Raw genomic sequence first — 23,963 nt, forward strand, 5'->3', positions numbered from 1 at the left:
AGGCTGGATATTACATGGCTTGGTGGCCAGGCTGACATCCAGCCGCCCTGCGGAAGCAGAATGCCGAGCAATACGAAGCACGGACAGACTGACACTGGGAAGCCTTTCCAGATGCAATTCTCCTATCAGCTCCCTGGCAAACCTTGCCCGTTCTGTGTGTCCTTATGGAAAAATCTGCTTGTTGCTCCAAGTACCTGCAGCCAGACGAGATGTTTCAGGTACGATCCTTTGCTGAGCACTTTCATTTTTCCACCAGGTCATCCAGTTTGGCTGTGTGTTGAACAAGTGTCCGGTGATAGCAATGAGGTGAACAAAGATTTACAGGGCTCTCTGGTAACTCCCCTCTTCACCTGGGGGAAACCCCAGGTAGCTTCTTGCACCTCCATAGCGGGGTTAGTCCCCCTGCTGTAATGACACGCACCCTGAGCAGCTGGTGCATTTGTCCCCTACGTGTTTCAACAGTAGTTAAACAATATTTTGGCAACATTTTTTTTCTTACCCCTTCTTTTTTAAATCAGTTCTTTTTTAAAAAAACCTACACAAACAGACGCCAAAGGTAGAGCAAAACTTGCAATTAAGAGGGAGTCCTGCCCTGGAACAAACAAGGGAAGGTGGGAGAGTCTGGGTCAAGCCCCTCTTGCCTGGTCTATACTAGAAAGCACACTTTGCTTTCCTATTTTCCAGGTGAGTGTCCTAATTCCAGGCTGACAGCTCTTTTTGTCACTGCTTCACCATCCAGCTGCATTGGGAGAGCTCCAAGGGGGAATGTCCCCAGGAAAAGGGACAAGCGGAGGCTGCGGGTCTCCCTCGCTCCAGCCGGCACGCTGACTGCGAGGCGGCGGGCTCCTCCGGGCCGGATTCCTCCAGCTCTCTCCCTGCCTCCTGACAAACATATGAAAAGCCTCACGTCTACCCTGAGGTACCACAGCCAGAAAAAGCAATCTTGACAATTTTTGCAAGGCAGGAAATAAGCTTCCTCTCCCCCCAGCTCTGCTGGTGAGGCCTGTGCTGTACTAACAAATTGCAATGCACAGACGTATTTCCACTTAAAGCACAATTATTTTGCTTGCCATGGATCAACCAAAACTTCTGATGAATCTGACATATATGTGTCCTCTATTTCTGTCATGGAAGTGCAATTATTCTGCGGGTTCACCCCAGGAATTAGGTCATGGCAGCAAAGTAAAAGTAAGGGAACCGAGCGCTAGGAGTTTGGAAGGAAGAAGTTGTTCATGCAAGTTAAATTAGTCTGCAAAATTATACCCTTCGCTTTCTTTTCCCTTTCCCCCATGTCAATATATATACTTTAAAAATCCCGACTCCTTGACAAAGTTTGAATGACTCCCAACTTAAGCATTGCATTGCCAAAAGCCTCTTTTGTTTCTTTATAGTTTGCATCTTCCCACACGTACAAACCGCCATAAGAATACCCTCCAGCCATGGGCTGAGACATCATAGTTGAAGATATGTATGAGAGAGTAGGTGCAGAATGAGGCACAACCAGCCAACCAACAGCTCAGCAAGCAACCAAGAAAAATACAGGCACAAAAAGACACCTCTGTCCAAAGAAAAGCTGCAGAAACACAAGGCTCAGGCAGCAAGGGCTGAGCCGCCATTTGAGCAGCCCTTGGGAGAAGGTTGTCTCTCTGCTGAATACAGGGGGCCAGGTCCTAATACAGCCGCTTAATGGAATGCGTAAGCTTAGGTGGGATGAATCTGGACCCCCTCCCTCAGCCCGAGTGGGAAAAGCGAGGGATGACAGCATTTACCACCTTTGCAGTGCCTGCGAGTGGACAAACAAATGGGAAAGTGGGTTGCACAACGATCGCGGCGTTGGAGGTCAGAGAAATAGCTTAGACAGAAACCCATTTCATCAGTCTACTGAAATACCTCTGGACGGTAAAAGGTCTCCATCATTCAGCCTCAGACAGAGTTGAACAAGGGACCTGCAACTTAAAGGTCAAGTCCTGTGGCTCACCGTTTATGTAAGCCGGGGGAATTTGGCAACACGAAAGTAAATTTACTCGCCATGGATACTGACCATTCAGACGTCGACGACTTGTAAAAATCTTTGCTCCTGTCCAAAAAAAGTATATAGCCGGGCTACGCACTTCCCTTGAACTAAAGACCTTTGCTTTTACCAAGCCCAGTGACTGGTATTTCCACACAATAGCTGAAAATACCTGTTTTTTCCAAAGAAAGGAGTTTGGATATTTTAATCTGCAGGTTACTTAGCAGTCCCTCCTCTGTACTAACGCTCCGTTGTGCCTACACAGGACTGCAGTTCATTGAAAGCTCATAAATTTCATGTGGTTCTGCCTAGTCTTTATTTTAGGTTCTTGAACCATTTTTTGCTTTCCTCATTTTCTTTGCAGCTGCAGAGAGATATAGTAAGCTACTGTATAGCATTTTGAAAGCAGGGCCTCTGAGAAGTTTCCAAACTGCATACAAGCAGGTTATTCTTTGGCTTGTTTTCTTTGGCTTGGTGTTAGCAGTACAGAATGAGTCAAACAGTATTAACTTTCAAGAGGGAAGTGGTGTGGTCAACCAAAACTGTTTGCGGCTAGATTGCGAAGATAGGTAGAGCAGGTAATGAAGAACAGCCCATAATGCAGGGTGTAGGTAGGAGAGGCAGACAGACTCAGACAAACAGAATCCTTAATAATTAAATCAGCACTGTCGCCTAAATTTTTCTGCAGCTTTATGTGCTAAGGTTATGAGACAGCCTGGCTTTTCTGGACTGGTCAGCCGTGAGAAGGCGGCCTGGTGCATGTCGTGCCTAATGGACTCAAACTACAACACTCTGCAAGGCAAGAATAAAGGTTGGGTCCTATGAAAAAAAAAAAAAAAATCAACTCTTCATTTGTGGCTTGTTAAATTCCTTCTTGTGTCTCTTCCCATTTATACAGGCTGTTCCTTATCTGTTCCATGATTAAAGAAGGCAAGGAAGATGTTTCCATCCCCCTCTCTCTTTAGGATGTGTTTCAGGTATTAACAAGCACATCATGCTCTCATACGACAGACAACTCTTATGATTCAGAAGAAGAGACGAGATGGCCTCTCCCAAGCATTGCTGTCCCTCACGCTTCACACAGACCCATGCAGCACTGACACAGGAACAGACTGACCAAGATTTACCATTAACACTAATAGAAAATGCATTTACTCATTACAATTCCCAATCGCAGCGGATGAGCGAAGAGCAAAGGCACAAATGGAGAGGCAGAGCAAAAGTCCTTTTTGCACTCTTCACAACGGGTGGCAGAGGATGAAGCAAAAGCCTACAGTGTTTTCGTATGGGCCTGCAAGGAGGAAACTGCTGCACCTCCTGATAACCCGGGGCAGACGAAGCTGGGAGGGACCGCGGTGCAGATGGATTTTCACCCTTCCAGTTACACTCCAAGAAGAAAATAGGGCTGTTCCCGGAAAGTGCCGCACAGCTCCATCCAGCCTTTCTCTTAGACACGTGTTGTTTTGGTAAACCCCTAAGTAAGGCAACTCCTCAAAAACACAGGCTTCAGAAAAGGTCCCGCACTGCCAAAAGCTTGTTTGGCAAACGGGAGTGTCTGACCACTCCAGGCAGGGTCAAAGTTTCCCTCCCCCTTCTCCCAGCTCCCTTGCGAGCCTGGGGAAGAGAAGGGCCTCTCTCCCACCTCCTGTGGAGAGCAGGGTGAAGGAAGAGAGTTGCAGAGGTTGTGTGTAATCAGGTCCTGCTGACCTCCAGCCCATTCCTGCAGGAAACTTTCTCATCTGACAGCAGTACGGTATTCGGTGGTGAACCCTGAAGGGGACAGCAGGATTGCTGATGGATGCTCCAACAGCCTGGCTTTGCTAGCTAATCTCCTTCTAGGAAGGGGAGGGGCTACGTGACACCCTTAAAACCACGGTAGGCAGGTGCAACGTGGGGTTTGAGCTACAAGCTCACCCTTCCCCAGCTCACGGAAAGCTCCGTCAGCTGCTACAAACTTTTCATTCACTCATGTTTAATAACTGCTGTTCAAAAGTCCGTCCTTGCTGAAGAAACATGATGGAGGAAGGACAAGACTCAGGAATCTTTGATTCAGAGCACTACCGACTAACTTCACTGGAAAGGTACTTGGCACGTCGGTGAACTAGGGTCTTCAGTGGGCACCAGTGTGTAGTCACATCCCCCATGGCCAACCTACTTGCCAGGGTGCTGCATATTAACACTTTTCTTTACATACACACACTCAAAATACAAGTGGCATCTATGCAGTCTTTTTTGCATATTTCTATGGAAAACGCTCCCCCTCCCCAAAGACTTGTTCACTGATCTTAACAGCTACTAATTCTTTGTAGGTAAGTGCAGTTGACAGGAGAAAATCAGACCTACTGACTGCTTAGAAAGCGTTTTCAGAAGTAATATACATGCGCCTAATTCTGCTTCTGTCACAGTTACAGAGTACTTGCCCACTAATTTCAGGAGAGCTAGACCGAGGCTGTATAGCCCTTGAAAATCCCGCCATGCAAATATAAGTAAACACTTAAAAATATTCACCACAGTCTTTGTAGCCGCTCAACCACTAGGCAATAAAATAATGAATATGAAGTGCAAAAAAAAAAAAAAGGTTGACAAAGATGAAAAAAGTGAAAGAAGTGAAAAATAGCTACCTACCTATTCTCAATTTAAAATCACACTAATTCAAGGGGCCGGGGGGGGGGGGGGGGAGAGCTGTGTGGGATTAAGTGACTCAAAAAAGGAGTTGAAATAATTTCTATAGGACTGGGCCAGTCTTAGCGCCATTCCTAGCCCACACCGCAGCAACTCTGGTTTCCTGTTTACCTGCTTTATGCAAGGAAGGAGCTTGTCCTGTCAACACGTCTGTGTGTCTTTAAAAAAACAGCCAAATAACTAGGCAAGCAAATACACATGAGCTACCGCACTCCCAGAAAAGCAGTCTTGACACAAGACTCCGTATTGCACACATTTGACAATTTTATTGAACTAAAATGACAAATTTCCTGCCTCACATCACCCAACATCAACTCTCCTAATGGACTCAGCAGTGAGGTCGATAAATGCCAGGGAAAATAATCCTGCTCCATCTCTTTTTCATATGGAAAAGAAGCATCTGCATCATGAAACCTCAAGGATGAAAAACCTATTGAGGTCCTACCTATTGAGTAGGACAAAAAGGATCCCCCCTATCAGTGTTACTCCAGGGAGGGCCGAGCATTCGTATCAATCTCATAATCGTTTGCACATCTGACGGAGAGCAATCAGCACTGCCTTTAGGAGCTGCTGGTTGCAGTAGCAATTAAAGTCCATTTAAGGCAGGTCTTGCCTGGACCTTGCCTGCACTGAGGGGTCGTTAAAGCAGCTACACATTGCTTTTACTGGTCTTTTCAGCTCGTGGGTAGCGTGCCTACGGGTACATCTGTATGATTTCCAGCCTGAAACTGACTGCTTGAGAGCATGGGCTTTGCTTCAGGTTCCTGCTGCCAGTGAACCCCGCACCGGGGTGGCCATGCGAGGGGACTCTGAGACCTCAGACAACAGGCTGGTGCTGTGCCAGCCCTGCCAGCCACCGCAAACGGGGCTACCCCAGTCTGGAGCTGCCCCTGCCCTGAGGGGGCTGCTCCGCCATCCCCCTGTGGAGAAGGGGCTCGCCAAGCAGCTGGGATGTGGGGCACGGAGGGGTCTTTCTGGGACACAGGGGACCTGAGAGCTGCAGAGATGCCTGTGGATGCTCTGCAGAAGTGATGGCATCCAGACACGCGACCTCTGGTCCTGTTCTGCAGCCAAACTTTTAACATCCAGCGCCAGGTGGTCCTGTGCTACGTGATGCTCCTGTGCTAGACGGTCCTCTGCTGAGCCAGAAGGCCCAACGCTGTACCACTGGAGCAACTTGGGGTGGTTGTGTGAAAGTGCGTGCATAATGGAAACAGGCCGATTTCCCCCTCACTCTTCACTTTTCTTCAAAAAACACAAGTCACAAAGGCACAAACTGCTCTCTGCTCTTTCGCTCTTTGTGTACTTTCATTATGAAAAATGGGCTGGCGGCATGCACAGCTTTCACAGCGGGGGGAGACGTGCCCAACCACAGGACGTACGTTTTAGGCTGTTTTTCCCTTGCTGCTCTGGGGGACTGCGGAGTTGGCCTGGCTGCTGGGGGGCTGCTAGGACTGTCCTGCTTGTTCAGAAACAGCTCCTTCAGTCTGCAGGCATGCCCTTGCAATAATAAACCGTTTTATTTCATTTAAATGGATTCAGTTGCTCTTCTTTGTCCATCCTTTGATCACACGCACACAAACACAGAGAAATTAAACCAATAGCGATCCCCCACCTACCTGTACCCGTTTAGAGACAGCAACGCATCAAGTCACATCGTGTGACTTTGCGCTAGCCATGTTTTGCAACTTCCCCCAGCCGCCGCACGCTTGCACGTAACCATTGCACAAGCCAACTGCAAATGTCCCCGGAGTGCACCCATAATTTAAGCGCTAGTCCGCCCACATCAGTGTCTCCCAGACAATAGGACGCAGGGGACACAGACACACAGGCACAGACCCAGCAGTGCGCAACCGTCGGCTTTTCTTGCAGCCCAACCCTTTCTTTTGTCTGTACGTGGTCTATTTAGGTTGGAAGCTCTCGGGGGCAAGTACCTTCGCCAAGATTTTTTAAAAAGCAGTTAGCGGAGTTGGGTTGTGATACTGAGAGGGTGGTGTGCTGCAGAGCACGCAGCTAGCGCTAGCAAAGGAAGAAAGAGTCCCAGTTGCATTTCTGTTATATGGACAATCAACTTACTTGTAAGCACCACCTTGTCCCCTACACGTTTTCGGCTAAGTAACCTCTAGGCACTGTAAGTCTCCAGGTGAATGGAAGGATCTGATAAGCCATGACTGAAATTTATATGGTGGGTTTATTCCAATGACACGAAGATTCATTTTTTCATGGTTTCTAAACTGTTCGTTGGTACATGTTAGTCTCAGTTTCCAACAGTTGGAGGCATTTACAGCAGAAAGCAAGCAAGAAATAAAGGCATTTAATATTATTTCAACTCACTGAGTTGAAAAGGTTTTTTGAAGAACAGTTTGGCTTTTCCTTGCATCAAATGTTGAAGGCGGAAATTATGTGAAACCCTTAATCTTCCCTCCCCAGCCTGATACATGCAGAGTCTTCCTCGCTTCTGCCACAGGACGGGCGATGCCGGCCCCTCACGGGCTCTGCTGACTCTCCTCCCAGAAGCTGCTCTGGGAGGCCAAGGTCTGTGGGCAAAGGTTGGATGAGGCAGAGGAAAGGATAAGCAGACCAGCCCTTGGGGATTCCCTAAAAAAGACCTCGAGTTGGGCAAGGGCGTGTTTGAAGGTTTCCTTCAGAACAGCTACAGGCCATGGGCCCTCCTGGAACCTTACAAGTGAGATGGGATCTCTTCAGATCAGGGTCTGAGGGTGTCCTCAACTGCGGTTGACCAAAGGTGCATCCACTCCACCCCCGTCTAGCTTTGCCAGGAGGCAAAAGAAAATTTCCATTCCTAAAAAGGCGCTTCTTGGGCCAGCAGCTTTTTAAGCTCCTTCTCAAATCCTGCTCAGCAATATTATTCTCTCTCTCTCTCTCCACTCCTCAGCATCCTGCCCTTTGATATAAGGATGCCAAAAAAGTATTTGGAAAAACCACATATCTAATACGGGATAATCACATTTAATGCCTAGCTTAACCTTGGAAATCTCAGGCCCACTGGAGCTAAATCTATGTAGCCTTTTCATTTAGCACCATTTTCAGGCACCTGGTCCATTAGTGAATGTTTCAGAGCTATGTAGGTTAAAACAATTCAATGAGAAAAACAGAAAGAAGCAGTCAAAAGAAGAAAAACCTAATTTTTCAGCAGACGTACACAGTAGGTCAAATGGCCTAAGGGAAATATTTAATTTAAGAGTCATACTATTTCTACCAAGTTTCCTAACCAAAAGTATTTTCATCAGGAGCACTACTCTTGATCTGGTTACTGCTAATGATTTTCCCCATGGACTTAGCTCATAAAAACATAAATTGCTTTATGAATCATAGAATCATAGAAGTTGGAGAAGAAAATGATGGGTTAGGTCATCCTGCCCTTCTCCCTGACAGTGCAGTATTATTTCTTTTTATAAAAAAAAAATTGAAAATAAGCATTTTTTCAGAGCTGGAGAATGAAAATGCAAAGTTCAAAAGCGATTTTAAAAATACATAATGAAAGCAGTGGAGGAAGAGCCAGCTTCTTAAGTACCTTGGCGCCCTTTACATTTCCATGACAATTTGATGAGAAGTATTGCATGGATAGGCACAGCCAGAAATTCAACGGCAAAAAAAGGACGATGGTATATGTCCTGCGCACGAGTAATTATCATAGTTGTAAATGCAAATCCAGTATTTACATAGGCAAATACGCTGCTAGGCAAAGACCCGGCCATCACAATAACCGCGACCAAATGTACCGTGGGATGTGCAAGAAGCCAAAGTCTGCAGGCCTTTGTGCAGAGTGAAGGTGGCGGATGTGATAATACACCCCGTGTTGTCATCCCCTATCGTGACATCTCCACACACCCCTGTGAGTCAAAACGCCTGTGCTTTGCATATTTGCTTTTGGAGCCTTTGGTTTGAGTATCTTTCTATTTTCCAAAAATATTTTCCTGCTTTGTATTACTTTTTGAAATTTTTTCCCCAAGCATGCCTAGTTGAAGAGGCTGTCCTTTTGCATTAAAAAAAACTCACTTTGAGAACCCGTCTAATTCTGGCTCAGAAACTGCTCTTGATCTGACATTCTCTGAAGACAAAAGAAAATGTTTCTGTTAGTTCTTAAGGTAATCCATCTTAAAGGTTTAAAAAAAAAAAAAAAGAAAGGTATTGCTATGTCCTGTAAAGTTCACTAAAAATCATCCAGGTGTGAAATTCTGGTTTTTGTCTCAGATGGCCTCCATCCTCAGAACTGCCCCCTTACCTTCCAGCATTTTTCACAGAGAATGCAGGCACTCGCTAGAATTCAGGCTGTCTGAGAATTGTTATAAACAAAGTAAATGAATCAAAAACTGTTGTTGGAGTTGGTTTTGGACTTCAGCATGTTTTTTCTAGACTTCTGTAAGACAGCAGTGTCCAATTTTGTTCCCGCTACTGTCTTCTACAGATTTCTTTTGAATCGGGACATCTTAGAAAATATATCTCAGTATTTCTGTAATTCCTTTACCTCAGGCAAGCGAGCAAAGCATGGATCTGTAAGCATGAAAGTTCCCAAATATGGATTACTGAAACCAGAAACGCTCTAACCTAGCAGTCTTTGATTCCCCTCTCAATACAAGAAGGCTGATATCATTTTAAATCCCTTCAGTACACAGGACGCATGTTTTAATACGTCTAACCACAAATCTTGTATGTGAGTTTGCCCAGGTAACAGCCCTGCAATCTGTTTTTGTACAGGCTACACGTGTAACTGATCTAATCGAAGCAAAGCAAAATGGGATACACCCAGCGACGGCGAGAATAGAAAAATAGGCGTATGGCCCAAACCCACCAGAACTGTCTCAGAATGGAGAATGCACTGGCTACCACTGCGTTTTTCCTTCACAGCCCGTGGTGTGTCTCTTCAGGCCAACCCCTATCTCAGTCAAACGTATAAAAAGGAGAGGAGACACCAGACTGATCGCAACAGCCGCTGCGATGCAGAAACCCTCGAGGGAGAAGTCAAACCCAAGGACTTCGCCGCCCACCTACAAATGAAAGGAGCGTGATCCCTTCTGCGCTGCGTCACGAATGACTTAATGATAAAGGGAGCTGTGCATTCCTGCTGGGGGGGGGAGTCTGACCTCTTCTCACGCCACTCATAAAGCCTCCTTCACTATGCAGCTAATTTGCCTACGACAAAGTGAAATTATTTACAAGGAAGCTTTTACATATATTTGGGTCGGTATGTTGCTTCAGTATGTATTCTATCTCTACTTCCTTTTTAAAATGTAGAATCTTATTAAATATTAACTATTATACCAACTGAAGAATTGATTTAAAACAGTAGGCATGCCTGCAAGATGATTTTGTTCCTTACCATTCTAGCAGACTCGTATTCAAAAAACTAAAGCTTATTTGTTGTCTGCAAACTATGAACATGGCCAGGTAATTGCATATGCAAATCTGGAACTTGCATATACAAATATCTGTTTTATGTGCACAGCTGCCTGGTTCACCAGGAACATTTTTCAGGGACAATTCAGCCACAATTTTAAAAAAAAAAAAAAAAAAAAAAGCAACCCAAACTAAATAAGAAGCAGTATACTGACAGCAGTATTTGTTTTAAAGTCTGGCCTCAAACCCAAAAAAATATAGGTCAGAATTTTCCACTAAGTGCATGCAGCATCATGATGCAACTCAAAACAAATGAAGGCTCGAGAAGAAAACGCACAGGCAAGACATGAGTTTTCTAAGCTATTTACCTGAAGTTTCAAACCTTCCTTTTCTCTCCCCCCCACCCCAGTTAAGCAATCCCAAGCTGCGAGTCTCATTCTCTAGTGGGTGTTTGAATCCTGCTGCTCTCTTCTCCCGGGACGATTCCACTTAAGCAACAGCCAGAACTTCTGCCAAGTGTGCGGGAGGAGCGCAAGAAACTAACCACAAACCTCAGTTTCCATCAGGGCATTTCGATCAAAATATGGAAATGCCCCATTCAGGCTAGCGACTGAGGTTAACGATTGCCCCTGGTCAGAGGCAGCGCATGTGCTGCAGGAGCATCTGTACCTGCAGATCCGTTCCACTCCCCCCTCACTTCACTTCACTTCACCCCACAGACAAAACAGCCTTGCCCTCACCTCCCGAACAAAACAACCCCCTGTGTGAAAGGTGAGGGTATTCCCCTGGAGATATCGAATCATTCATCTCCTCTTTGTATCTAATTCTTTAAAAAAAAAAAAAAAAGAAAAGAAAAGAGGAGGAAAGATTGGCTGCCTGTGAAAATGGGTGCTCCTAGGCTTATACGACAGCATGAGGGACAGTGAATTCCACAAGGCAGCAACCAGGTCTCCCCTCTCAGGCATTTGTTTGCTTTTGCAGGGTGGCTGAGCTTGAAAAGTTAGATCAATGACATATTGGTTTCCAATGCCTTAACATCCTCTTAACATCCGAAAGGCAAGACTAGCAAGAAATGATGTGTAATGTATACGCTGCCCACCTTTTACCAGCATCCCTTCTGTCAGCTTTTGGGTACGATCCAAGTCATCCCTGGGCAGATACTTCAGAAATGTAAGGCAAGTCATATTCTAGATCAGCCAGACACCCGTGAAAAATAAGGCTTGGGGAAGGCATAATTAAAACCATTTGTAGGACAGCCTTGGCTTAAGACATACCCGCTGCTCCACGTACATTGGGTGTTGCTGGGTTTCATGAGGCTGGTGATGAACCCCTATACTAAGCCGCCAACTTGGCCTGCAAATGCTGCCGTCAGCTCACTTACTTCTGGGTTCGCGGGGTCCGTCCACCGTTATCTTGATGGCTCTGTGGTATGTGGCTACTTGGGGCGGATTTGTGAAGACAGTGATAGTCAGCGTGAAGCTCTTCCCTGCAACGAGAAAAAAAAAAAAATGTTACTCGGCATATGCGTTGAGTAAAGGTGTACTCCTCGTTTCAGATAGCCCTCGCACGCACCAAATGGCACTAAAACATTTTAGGTATCTGAAGATAGGTGTGTGCCCAGAGAGCAGGTTGTATAACCTCACAACTGCCTGGTGCTGGATGCATTCCCTCTGTGGCAACTGCTCAAAGCTTTGGGGAAAAAAATTAATTTATATTTAAATGATCTACACTTTGTTTGTAAGAAAAAGGAGGTTACCCCCTAACAGTTAGAGTTTATCTGATCTACATGACTGCTGGTACATTATCTGTACTTTCTAAAGGGTGTTAGTTCAGAGAAGCGTAGAAATTGTGGTTGAGTCTTCCAAAACTGCCACGGGAATCTGATCAGCAGCGCTTGTTAAAATTAAAGAGAACTGGGTGCTCAGATCCCCTAGGCAGATCATAAAATCCCACGCTTTGTGGTTGAAGCTAGCATTAGATCAATTCCATATTGCGAACCAGAACCCTTTAAAAATAATCTGCTACTGCAATGCCAAGAAACAAGGGAATGGAAAAAAGAAAAAAAATCCCTACAGCTTGTCCACAGAGAATTAAAACATTTTATGAAGACACAGCAGAGCATTATGCTTAGTTTTTCTATTATTCAGTAAGAAAACTGTGAAGGCTTTTTCAAAACTGTTATGTGAATGCCACGGCTCTAAGTTGGGAAAAGTACTCATTTTGATGGCTGCCGGGGAGGGTTTTGTATCCCCTTGTGACTGCAATACCCTCAGATCCTGCAACCCCTGGGTGTGCTTTTGGCCGGTGCCAGCATTTACTTCAGGCGCATTTTAAATACCAAAAGTAACATTCTGCATCTTTGATAAGACCTCGTATATGCATTCATTATGGCTTTGGCCTGGACAACAATAAAAACATTGCCCGTCAGCAGGTTTAGCACAGTTATCTCAGCATCACGGAGGACTCAGATACTGACAGGAATCTTCCTTATCAGTAAGAGACATCAAGGGACATCACCCCAAGTTAGATAACCAGGAACTGTTGTAAGAAAATTGAGGTTCCCCTCCTTCGGGCACATGCTGCGCGAGCTTTCCCGTACAGATCTGCCTCTTTCATTTTAACAGTTGGCTCCAGCCCTCCCAAGCGCCGAGTTTCTTCCCTTCTAAGACTTCCCATTTTTATTGTTTGCTTCGTTTCTCTATAGAAATAAATATAAATTTAAATACAAATGTAAATATAAATGCCTGCGTCTAGCAGCAATATTCCCCCCCCCCCATGCCCATTCACTTGCAATTCAATACTTCCCTTAATGCAGTTCCTGCTTTGGTGCTAATGGTCTGCATCAACATCGCAGTGAGCACACACACATAGCTGTTACTGGAAACTGTCCTCATCGCATCCCTGTGAATTAGGGAGGTATTCTCCCCACTCTACGGATGAGGAACTGTGGGGAGATAAAGTGTCTTGGCCACGATCTCACAGGAAGCCTGTGGCCAGCGATGCTAACCACTTTGGCTGCTGCAATTAAGTCCGACTATAAACCTGAATCACAGCCCTCACAAAACAGAAGCTGAAACACAAGCCTCCAAATCCCAGGCCGGTGTCTTTCCACCTCCACATCCTCGCTAGAAAGCAGTCCCTGAGATCGAAAGAGTTGCAGCAGAAGCAAAAGTCATTTCAGATCCCTGTCTCAGGGCCTTTGGCCCTCAACTCTTGGGTCCTACATCTACCCAGACCAAGGATGGCTGTGTTCTTGACATTCTTTAAACATAAAATTACATGAGAAAGCTTTACAGCTTTGTTACTCTTTCTCTGCCAGCACAACAGATCTTTCTATAAGGCATCAGTAATAAAGTTCAATCAACTTCCTTCCGAAGAACTTTATCACCCATAGCATTAGACTTAACAAATATCAGAGAGGCACCTGTAGATCTTCTTTCTTTCCAAAACCAGTTTCCTTATATCATTATGTACAACACGTAGATCGCTAAGACTGAAAGAGACTTTGAAAATATACTTGATTCATTTTACTAATCTGCAGTATTTCCATCTTGCTTTCCGTATGTTTGGGGTTTTTTTGACAGCTGCTGATGCATTACATAGGTGCTCCTGCTGTTCTACTAGAATATGTAGACCACGTATTTCTTTAGAAGGCGCTTGTGGATTTTCCAGATAGAAAAGCAACGCAGGAAAAAATTTATAGCAATAGTGAAATGTAGTAAAATGTGGCCACATTGCGAGTCTACAAGACCAGAATAAAGAATAAGAGGGAGGTGAAGTTACTTTCAAGATTTTCTACAGAACAGACTAGATCTCAGAGCCTGTATAAGGTTGTGACACAAGTTGGCAAAAGCAGGAAGATACTTAGCTTACTTCTTGTTGACAGAAGACTATTCATTAACCACATACTGGTTAACCACAGGACTATATAACCATAAACCTACATGTCACTCATTGCTGCTTACCAATAATTCTAGCTGCATTTTTTCTATGGTTATTCTGTTTCATTTACATTTAGCTTTGTTAAGTGGTTTTATCACTTTTGTTCATAGCTTCTGCATTATTCATCATTTATGTGTCTGGTTGACAAAGGTAGATTTAGATTGGAGGTATTGTTAGTGAAATGCACGTTTTATGGATATACCTGTTTTGGGATGACAGCAGGACTATAAACCTCTCCTCCTTGCTTTTATGTATTATGATACAGATTTTTGTTTTTAACATACACTTGCCTAACACACTTACACACAAGCACACACACACATACATATGCAATGTGCAGCAGAGTAAACGGATGGAAATAATACCGGGTTAGTCAGTGGAGGCTATATTCAGACTCCCTAGCACTGGATGCCATGATTTCTGGTGTCTAAATAAGTGGACCTCCTAACTATTGGTAGAAGACCTACACTGAGCACTTAGTGTCTCCGCTCAGCTCAGAAAGGGGTGAGTGCCACCAAAATTGAGTCAGACAGCCTAAGTGATGGACTGACCTCTCTAGTGACTGTAAAGAGGGACCAAACACCCCAAGAAGGCATTCTGAAACACTGGCCTGGTTTGGATGCCTCCAATAGTCATGATGACAATTTGATGACATCCTAGCAGTCACAGCAAGCCGGCACGTAGCCCTCCATTAGCTAACACCAAAATCTGAGACTCTCTGGGTTAAACAGTCGCATAAATCTACAGAAAGCCATACACTAATTAGCTCGGGTCTATGACGCATGCCTCAGTATTCTGAAGCCAACTGCAACTATGTCATTGCGGGAGTCTTTGCCCATGGTGGAAGGGCTGACAGGTGATGTCAATGTCAAGCTGTGCCTCGCTGGGGCACAAGTCACTTCAGAGACTGTTGCTCCCTCCGTAACTACCCCTGGCAGTTCCTAATATTAGGCACATAGCACCTCATGAGCACAAGGGTTAAATTCTCCAGATGTGGGACAGGGCTCTGGCTTTGGAAGCCCTTTCCATAGACCTCAAGCATACCCTCATGATGCGTAAGGGCAGGGCACAAGACTCACAGCCTCCATCAAGTCTTCCCTCACAACTAGGGTGGGAAAAATTGCTTGGTAATGTTTGTTTTCGCAAGAGCGTTGAGGTCAGAACCCTTCTAGAAAAAATAATGGAAACAGTAGCATTTCTGGCCAGAACACAATACTGACTTTTGAAATGATACTTAGAGGCTCTGTTGATGGGTTTGCTAGAGACTGTACTATCAAAAGTGCCCTCAAGAGTCACTGATGATTTGACAGCTGAAGTCAGATGATGGCTTAAACCAGTTGTCCCCAGCTCATGACTTCACAGGATTTCTTGTGAGATCCCCTGATGCTGTGCAAAGCTGCAAGAATTTAAGAGGAAGCACAAAGCATAATATTGTCCACGAGTGCCTGCTCAGCAATACCGTTCCTGGACTAGCAAAAAGTGAAGATCAGCCCCCAAGACCCAAGCATCTGTGCCCATGCTCTACACTGCAATACAGGAACTTGAAGTCTGCATTCGGTCTGCATCCCATCTGACAGAGGCTGGAAGCAAATCGAGCAGCGAGCTCACATCTAGCATGATGAGAGATTATTTAAGTCCCCCAGAACAGCACTGAAGAGCTCTAGAGGGAGCAATAGGCTTGTAAGCAACAGCCCCTGGGAATGTTTGAGAGGAACCAAGGGAGGAAAAAATTAATCCCAAGTGACAACATGGTCACATGAAGCTCCTGGGTGCTGCTTTAGTCATCCCTGAGCAGTGTCATGACCAGATGGGGCTGGGGGGTGGGATGGCACACTTAAAATACAAGTGGCTGCATGGGCAGGCGCAAAGGGCAGTAAGAACAGACACGCTTTAGGGAAGAGAGGCCACATCTTGAACTTATCACTTCATTTTAATCCACCTCTTTCTCAGGCAAAAAGAGCCACTGAGTCCATTGATGAAGGTTCATCCAAATGAGGACAGAAAAAAATGGAGTTAAAGCTTCAGAAGTTTGCCTGGGGAGTGGGGGGTGTGGGGGACAGGAAAAGAGGGCCAACAGATTATTTGGTTACAATTACCATTTTTTGCTTTTGGGATTTATTCTGATGATCACAGATGCGTCGTTAGATTTGAGGGGGTTTTTTTTCTTAAATTGTTACAGTAAATTGTTAGATAAAAAGAAGAAAAAATGGAAAGGAGCCAAGAATGCTCGTGCTGACAAGGACAAAAGGTATAGATGGAAAAACATGAAATGTAATACACAAATGCAATACAAATTATATTACAGACATTTCTATTATATTAGTGAGAGACTTCCAGGTTCTAGTAAGAAAGATTATGATACTTTTTTTTTTTTTTTAATCCAGCTTCTACTTTTTAGTGCTTATGTACTTACTTTTATTAAACCACGCTAAATGATCAATTTTATACGTCTTTACAATTTCTCACAACATCTTCCTGGGTATCTGCCAAAGTGAAGATATCTACTGCATTTTAATAACATATCTGACTGTATTTCGGGGCAGGATGCAATATACACGCGCTCGCATATTCGTTCTCAAATGTCGACTATTATACACTGGGGCCAAACTTTGCCATTCTTATCACTTAAGCTGCTGAATACTTCAAATGTAATCAATAGGACGAGAAGGGCCAGCATAATTTGACCCCTCATTGGTTGACTGCTGCTCATCATACGAGTGAAATATTTTTGTAGGTGCTCAAGTTGCACGTCCAACTGCAAAAAAACCTGCACCGGTCCAAATTCTGGTGCTCAGATGGTGACTCTCTTCTCCTGCCCTCGGTGACAGTTTCACACAGTCAGAATATAACTTTGCCTGTTTGGTCCAGTGGCTATTTTGTCAGAAAAAAAGCTGCAGCTGAAGTAAGCGGCATCAAAAAAATAACATAATTTGTTTACCATCAACACCACAGATACCACTGAATTTAAATACGAGAAAAAACTGTTATTCACCTCGTCCGCTACCACACTGCCAACGGTTTACAAATTCTGACAGCCACAGACCAACGGTCCAAACAGATAAATGCGAACGTGGGGGGATGGCAGCAAATCGGGGTGATTACCCAAACAAATGCAAGAACTGCCCACACGAGTCAGTTGCACGGGCAACGGATCTGTTTGTGTATTTGCATGGGCGTTTTGCGGGTGTAAGCGCATGTCAAGTTGGAGATTTGGGAAATACGCCCACTTGCCCCCTCCCAAACCAGCCTGGGTCAGCATAAAGGTATACTTTTGAACATTTCTGTCGAGTGTCTCACTCCAGGAAGTTCTTATATCTGTGTTTACATAGCATCTACTTACCCAGAACGAAATCACCATCGCATTAAATCAATAGCTGTTTTGTTCTGGATTTATAAGGGGCCAAGTTGTCATGCACATGGCCAGAAGTGGCCCTCCTGCAAACTCAGACCCAGCTATGAACTGTTGAATTTGCTTTGCATTAAGTCGTGGAAAAGCAGCTGGCTGCCGCAGGAGCGTGGCTGGCGCTGGCTTCTCCCCTTCCCTTGTCTTTCCCAGCTCCCTGCAGCACTACCGACTGCTTAACCAAGACGTGCGCTTCACTCCCTTTTCCTCCCTGCCCGTTCTCCAAGCTTTTTTTCCGGCTAACGAGTCAAATGCTGAGGTGGAGAGCAGCAGAGCCGCCTGCCTCTCCTACCGCGGCTCCGGGGATTCCCGGAGCTAGAAGGCTAGAAGATTGTGGCTGGGGTGGAATCTTTTCAAGGCATTATTTTGGTGAAGCGTACGTACATTTAACCTAAGGCAACACGGGAACTGTATTAAGCAACCAAAATTACATAACTGAAATCAAGTAGCATTAACAGAGATGCTGTTCAACCCAAGCAGGCGCGAAAATTGAATTTTACCTTAAAACCGTTCTGTGGGTGATAAGTACAGTCCCTGACAATCTTCTTACTTCGTAAGTCAAAAACGTAACTCCCAGCCTGCATACTGTGGACGTGAAATATTTAAACAAACAGATGCAGAAGCTGGTGCTATACTCGGTGTAACTCACAGGTGTTAAGATAAGGCTGCGGGCCCTCAGCAGCTATTCCAGCAGACGCATATTGGTGCTGCACAGCGATGTTTTTCTGCATGCCCCTTGTCATCAGGTGTACCAGGCGTGCTACAAGACCTGTCCCCTACACTACACATTTCCCTTTGCACTGGGGAATGGCCACACAGGCGGCAGGTCCGAAAGTTGCTTTTTCCCCCCTTTGCTCCGCTACAGTGGTACCGATGTTCAAATCCCTTCCCTCAGGAAAAAGAACAACACCTTCCGGCTGGAATAAGCAAAAAAAAAAAAAAAGCCAGCACCCAGCATTCCAGAAATGTGTCACCATCAACTCAAAAATCTTTGCCTGAATGCTGCTTTTTGCCCATTATTGTAGGAAATAACACACTTAGTATTTGATCTGAAGCCCTCAAAAGAGTGAGTCTGATGCAGAAATAGGCATCGCTCACATTCTCAAGTGTCGCAAAGGTGGGACTCAGCTCACTAAAGCAGCTCCGATTTTTCTCTCTTTTTTTTTTTCTTTCTTTTTTTTTTTTTGCCAGTTGTTTACATTTTCATTTGACAAGAGTTTGCGTGCAGCCAGTTTCACTTCTGCGCTGACGAGCGGTTTCACTTCCCAGTCCCGCGTGCTGTCATGATGATACCGTCCACCGCCTCCTCCAGCCTTGCAGGGGCCTCTGTGCTAATCCCTTCCCTGACAGCCTGACAATGTGTGTAAAAGTGCAGCCGCTGCCGTTGCTCCACTGCTTGCCTGCGAGGCACCCGATGGCCCTTCTCTTAAGGAACTTGAATTTGAAATGTTCACGTCTAAAATGTTTGACGCAAGGCACCGGTCTCAGTTGGATTCCTTCGGGTTCCTTCCCTCAGCTTACTCCTTCCACTGCCTTCGTGATATTTTTCCATCACACAGATCCCGTGAACGCGCTTCAGCAGAGATGCCACAAAAGGATGGTCACTTCTGTTTAGGGAAAAACTTAGGGCAGTTGAGTAGCAGGAGATACCAGTTGTGGGTACTAAATGGTCATGGCCATAAATCCTGCCATTTATCAGGAAGGGAGCTGCGGCAGAAGGTGGGTAGAAGGACATTGCTGAGGTTCAGGCCATAAATGAACTAACTGAGAGGGAAGAGGCATAAGGTCAAGAGATTTAGGACCAGGGTGGCAAGAAGGAGGTGTCTGAAGAGAGGGTGTCCTACAGCGGTCAGCTTAGGGTGACACCCAGTAGTTAACTTAGACATTAGTCATTTTTGTATGCCAACATCAACAATCCACAAACACACAAAACCACCAGGAATCCCCCTCTATTGTGGTGTTCTCTAATTTCAGAAGAGAAGCTATTTCAAGTTGTGGGAGGCATTTGGCTGGCGGGAACATTATTTGTACTTTATCATCCTTAGGTTTACGTCCTATGTAATACCAGCTTTTAGACTTTGCGATGGAGGTCTATCTGTTTCTGTGAGTACGAGCAAAAGAGTAACAACAATGTTTGACAATATTAAAAAAAAAAAAGTGTGTTTGCATCCTGTTCTGAAAGACAACCCAAGTGACCTGTTTTAACTGAATTTTCGGGGTGGGATGCCTTCTTGAAAGCCTGCAGATCAAGTTTGCAAAATGGGTTTAAAGCATTGAAAGATTGGGATAGGGGGGAAGACCTTTTAATGGAAAAGCCAAGAAGCCTCTAACTATAAGTGAGGTTGCTGCAGTAACCACTATAAAATTCTTATGAACCTGGGTGGAGACAATAATTACAGCACAGGACGAATGAGATGGTACAGGGTGCCCGGTCTCCGCAGCAGAGTGGCAGCACAAGGAGATTACAGTTTGAGCCTTAAAATGCCATGCTTACTGTTAAAATATTTTTAAGACTTGAAATGTATATATGCAATTTATACAAACGTAGACGTCACTAATGTTTAAACGCAGATTTTGAGAGGGTGGAATTACATTCCCCCAAAGACGACTCTAATGGAAATCTCTGATGCTCCTATGAGTGGGCTACCCTAAAAACCAAACCTCTGCTTTCAAGCTGTGACCTACTATATATTAGGGAATTTTGACATTTTTTTTTCTCATTGCAATATCATTTTAGTTTTAAATGAAGGGCTTCTCTATACCGGAGCTTGGGCTGTTTGTGAATAAGCGTTCGGAAATGACTTAGCCTCCACGAAGTGTATCCAGCTCTAGAGTGGAACGAAGAAACAGTCACTCACAGCAGACTGCTGTGTCACTGCTGAATAGTTCAGGGAAAGGGAAAAACAGCAACAGGAACACCAGATGGAAAGGACAGTTCAAAATGAAATGACTTAAATGCAAAGCTACCAGCTTCTTACAGAAAATGCCTTGGGTTCCTTAAGCCTAATAATAGCCCTTAACCCAGCTATAATTTCAAACCATTAATGAGCTTTTTGAGGTAGAAATTATCGCCTGCACTTTATAGGTGATGAGAAAGACATGAAAAGGTTAAGGCCCAGATTCACAAGAGGATTTAGCTGCCTGAAGTGGGATTCAGGTTTGATTTAAAAGCTTAAGTCCAAAATTACAGCCCGCATCCCTCCCACCCCCCCCTATCCAGGTGGTGCCTAGCAGCAGACGCAGACAACATCTGAGGGGGCTTCCCCTGCTGAACAGAGCTGTGCCCTCGAGGCCACCAGCTCAGCCTCTGGGAAGGAGCACCTCGGCATGGTCAGTCCGTTCCCAACCCCTGAGCCTTTCTTTGCCCCTCTCCTGGGGTGGTTTGGTCCAGGAGCTGCTGCTCAGGGCTCAGTTTCTCACTCAGCATCTCGTGGTGGCCCCTGCTCCTGCTTTAAGCATTAGGCTTCCCATGGGAAGCTCCCTGCTCTGTAGGACATGCCTCAGATGTAGGCTTTGCACTTCCCTGAAGCACACCCTGGCCAGACGGCTGCGGTGGGGTGACAGAGTCCTCAACCCTGGTTGCCCGGCTGGAGGCCCTTTGGGCGGAGACGTCCTTTGGGCAGAGCTGTGGCACACGCCTGGCTCCCGGGGCTGGTGGCTGCAGCGTTTGGGGCGAGGGGAGAGCCTCATTCCAGTCTCTTCCCTAAGGACTGCTTTTGTGTTTGAACCCATGATTTCTTCACCCCTCGAAGCCCTGTTCTCATCCTTTGGCTAATCGCAAGACTGGGAAAACCTCAGTGTAATAGGTGTTGTGGTTTTTGGCAGATCCTGTTCTAAGGCATCTTCATTTCATGGTGCATTGTCCTGTAAACCTAGACAAAGCCCTGTGAGACCCGGATTTTGTCTCAGTCCCTCTCCCTTTTTCCAGTGCTGGCTTTCATTTGGGACCAGCCCCAGCCTGGCTACCTGTCCAGCCAGATGCCGGCATACCTTAGTGCTCTGGCACGGAGATGGAGCTGGGAACAAACACGCTCCTTGCCCTGCGGAGTGATGAAGACGATGACCTCTTGGCACGGCTGCAGGAAGAGGCACCAGGTACAGGCAACAAGGAAGGTGCGGGTTCACTCGGAGAGCAATGCACTGCTCTGAATATGAAAGGCAAGGAGCACTCTTATGATCATCAGGGCCATTTTAGCAAGAGAGGGACTTCCGCCTGCAGTGGCCTAAAGCAGGTGAATGCCGGAAGACAAGCTGGTAAGTCACTTCTTCAGTAGCTGGCTGAGCGTGGGAGTGTGCACTGGGACTGTTTACTCGGAGCTTATTTTCTTAGAGGAAGGACTCCTCCATGCTGTCATTACACTAATGCAATGCGCATTGATTTCAGAGCTCAGAAGAGGTCTGGGGTCACTCGATGGATATCCATGCAGCCAGTGATGGGGGAGATAACGCTGCCATTACAAACTTGGAACCTGCCAAGTTCCACTAGAGACAACCTTCAAACGTAGAGCAGCCTCCGTGGCCTCAGATATGGACGCAGTTGCGATGCATAAAGTCTAGCCTGTGGAAACTTTGTGGCCTTGCCAAAGCGTTTCCCTCAGTTCTTCCCTAAACTTCAGGGAACTGATGTGCGCACAGACTGCTCCTCCAAGCACCGCCCCGCTGCTGAGCTCTCGTGGCATCAAGCCTTCAAAGCAGCTGCTTCCCTCCTCCTCGCCTCTCGCCTCTGCCTCCAGAACCTCCTCCCTCTCCCCCCTGCGCTGCCTGCTCCCGCACAGCACGGCAGGTAGCTCCCCATCCTCAGAAGGAACGGTAGGAAAGGGCAGAAGGAATTAAGGATGGTTCCTGCCATCACACTTTGAGGCCGAAACCTGCTCCTGTGGTAAAGTCTCGCCCAGGAATCCCAACCTGTGCTGGGAGGCAGCAGGTCTCAAAGGGGACGGGCAGGAAGAGCATCAACAAAGGAAGGGGGACAAGAGACAGAGATTGATGCAGGGCAGAGATGAAGGGAGTAAGGTTGATTTGGAGAGGCTGAGAAAACTCTGTTGAAATAATATGATGGGAAAAACAGGGGAGAAGTAGGATGGGAGCAAAAGAGGTGGAGACTTACACAGCCTTAAGGTAATAGAAAAAAATAATCTGTTTTTTTTTTGGTTTGTTTTTTTTTTTTTTTTTTTTACTGCTGCTAAAGGATTTTTAGAAGGGACTGATTAGAGCCTGATTCAGACTGGTGAGGGTTTATGCACACGACTATGCTGGAAAAGACTCTCCTGACAGCGATTGCAAGCCACTGATTTGCAGCATCCTCACTTCTGCTAATCCTGAGCAAGCTGACAAGAGCTGCATGCCATAGGATAGTCAGGTGAGGTTCACTAGCCAGCCCTGAAGCCAAGGTCCTAATTTGTCTCTCAGAATGCATTTATTTTGATGACAAAATAGCAGCTGTTATTTGAGTTGCAATGCAGGTATATACATACATAGCTACCCACAAAAATAAATATTTTTTTTACCAGAGCTCCAGCAGCCTCTGAAGCAGGGCACACTAAAATAAAAAGCAAAATAAAAACAAAGAAAAAAAAAAAAGCTGAAGGGCAAACAGATCTCTTGAAACTATGTGACCTTTTCATCTAGAGAGGTACTTTGTTTTCCCTAAGTAGTATCCCGGTAAACCCAACTCCTTTTATCACAGGAAAAAAAAAAAAAAAAAAAAAGAAAATGCTCAGAGGATAGCGTCTGCCTCATCCTCGTCATTAGCCCGAGTTTCAAAAATGTACAAGCAGAGCTCTGCAGAACCAAAAAATAGATTTATTGTTATTGGACTGAGGGCAGTGGTTCAGCACTTGGCATGGCCACTGTTTACAGCAGTAATGCTCCCGGAGACAGGAAGTTCTCCAAATCGCTCTGCCATTATTTTTCTCCTGTTGACGCTTTCTGATCAAGAGGTTTTTTTTTTTTTTCGCCCAGACGAAATTTTAAGTAACCCAGCAGAGAGTGTTTGGGAGCTGGCAAAGCCAGCCGCAGTCATGCTCAGCCGCACGGACCACATGATGTTTTCCGAGTCGAAGCCCCGCGCGGAGCTGCATCATTCGTATACTTTCTTACACAACCAGCGATTCACGCGAACCCGGCTGCACGTAGCCAGCGTGTGCCGAAGCCGACTCGGTACGGCACTGGTGGAATGAGAAAGTCGTCTCCCCTCCCCTCCTTCCACCGAAGGCCAGCACAGAGGGTGGCCATTGCCTCGAAAGGGCTGGGTTTGCTGATCCCTCTAACGCCGACGCAGGCGATTTGGCTTGAAATAGGCACCCGCTCCTCTGTACCAGTGCGGGGAGTCTGCACGCTGGATTCTTCCACGGCTACTCGGTTTCCACAGAAATCTCGATTCAAATTAACGACACAACTAGGCGAGCCTAAGTCACTTGAAAACAAAATCACCGCTTCCGGCTTCTGTCTTTTAGAGAAAAATTCCCCGTTCAGACCTGAGTCTGTGGGGAGAAGAGTCCTGAGATAAACATCAACCCTTGAACACACATCTGGGGCGAGCACCAGCAGTGCAGCCCCTTCTTTTGG

At 45.7% G+C, this 23,963-nt stretch overlaps 1 protein-coding gene across 5 annotated transcripts in view; it reads right to left on the bottom strand.

Annotated features, from left to right (window-relative positions):
* Positions 1 to 23,963, bottom strand: part of RUNX1 (RUNX family transcription factor 1) — a 176,088-nt gene that overhangs the window by 43,318 nt on the left and 108,807 nt on the right. For all 5 annotated transcript variants that reach the window (XM_074601680.1, XM_074601669.1, XM_074601707.1 and 2 more), the window contains one exon: positions 11,433 to 11,537. In XM_074601680.1, coding sequence (XP_074457781.1) covers positions 11,433 to 11,537 — 105 coding nt within the window. The remainder of the gene's footprint in view (positions 1 to 11,432; positions 11,538 to 23,963) is intronic.

Source organism: Larus michahellis, chromosome 1 (genome assembly GCF_964199755.1).
Source record: "Larus michahellis chromosome 1, bLarMic1.1, whole genome shotgun sequence".
Lineage (NCBI taxonomy): Eukaryota > Metazoa > Chordata > Aves > Charadriiformes > Laridae > Larus > Larus michahellis.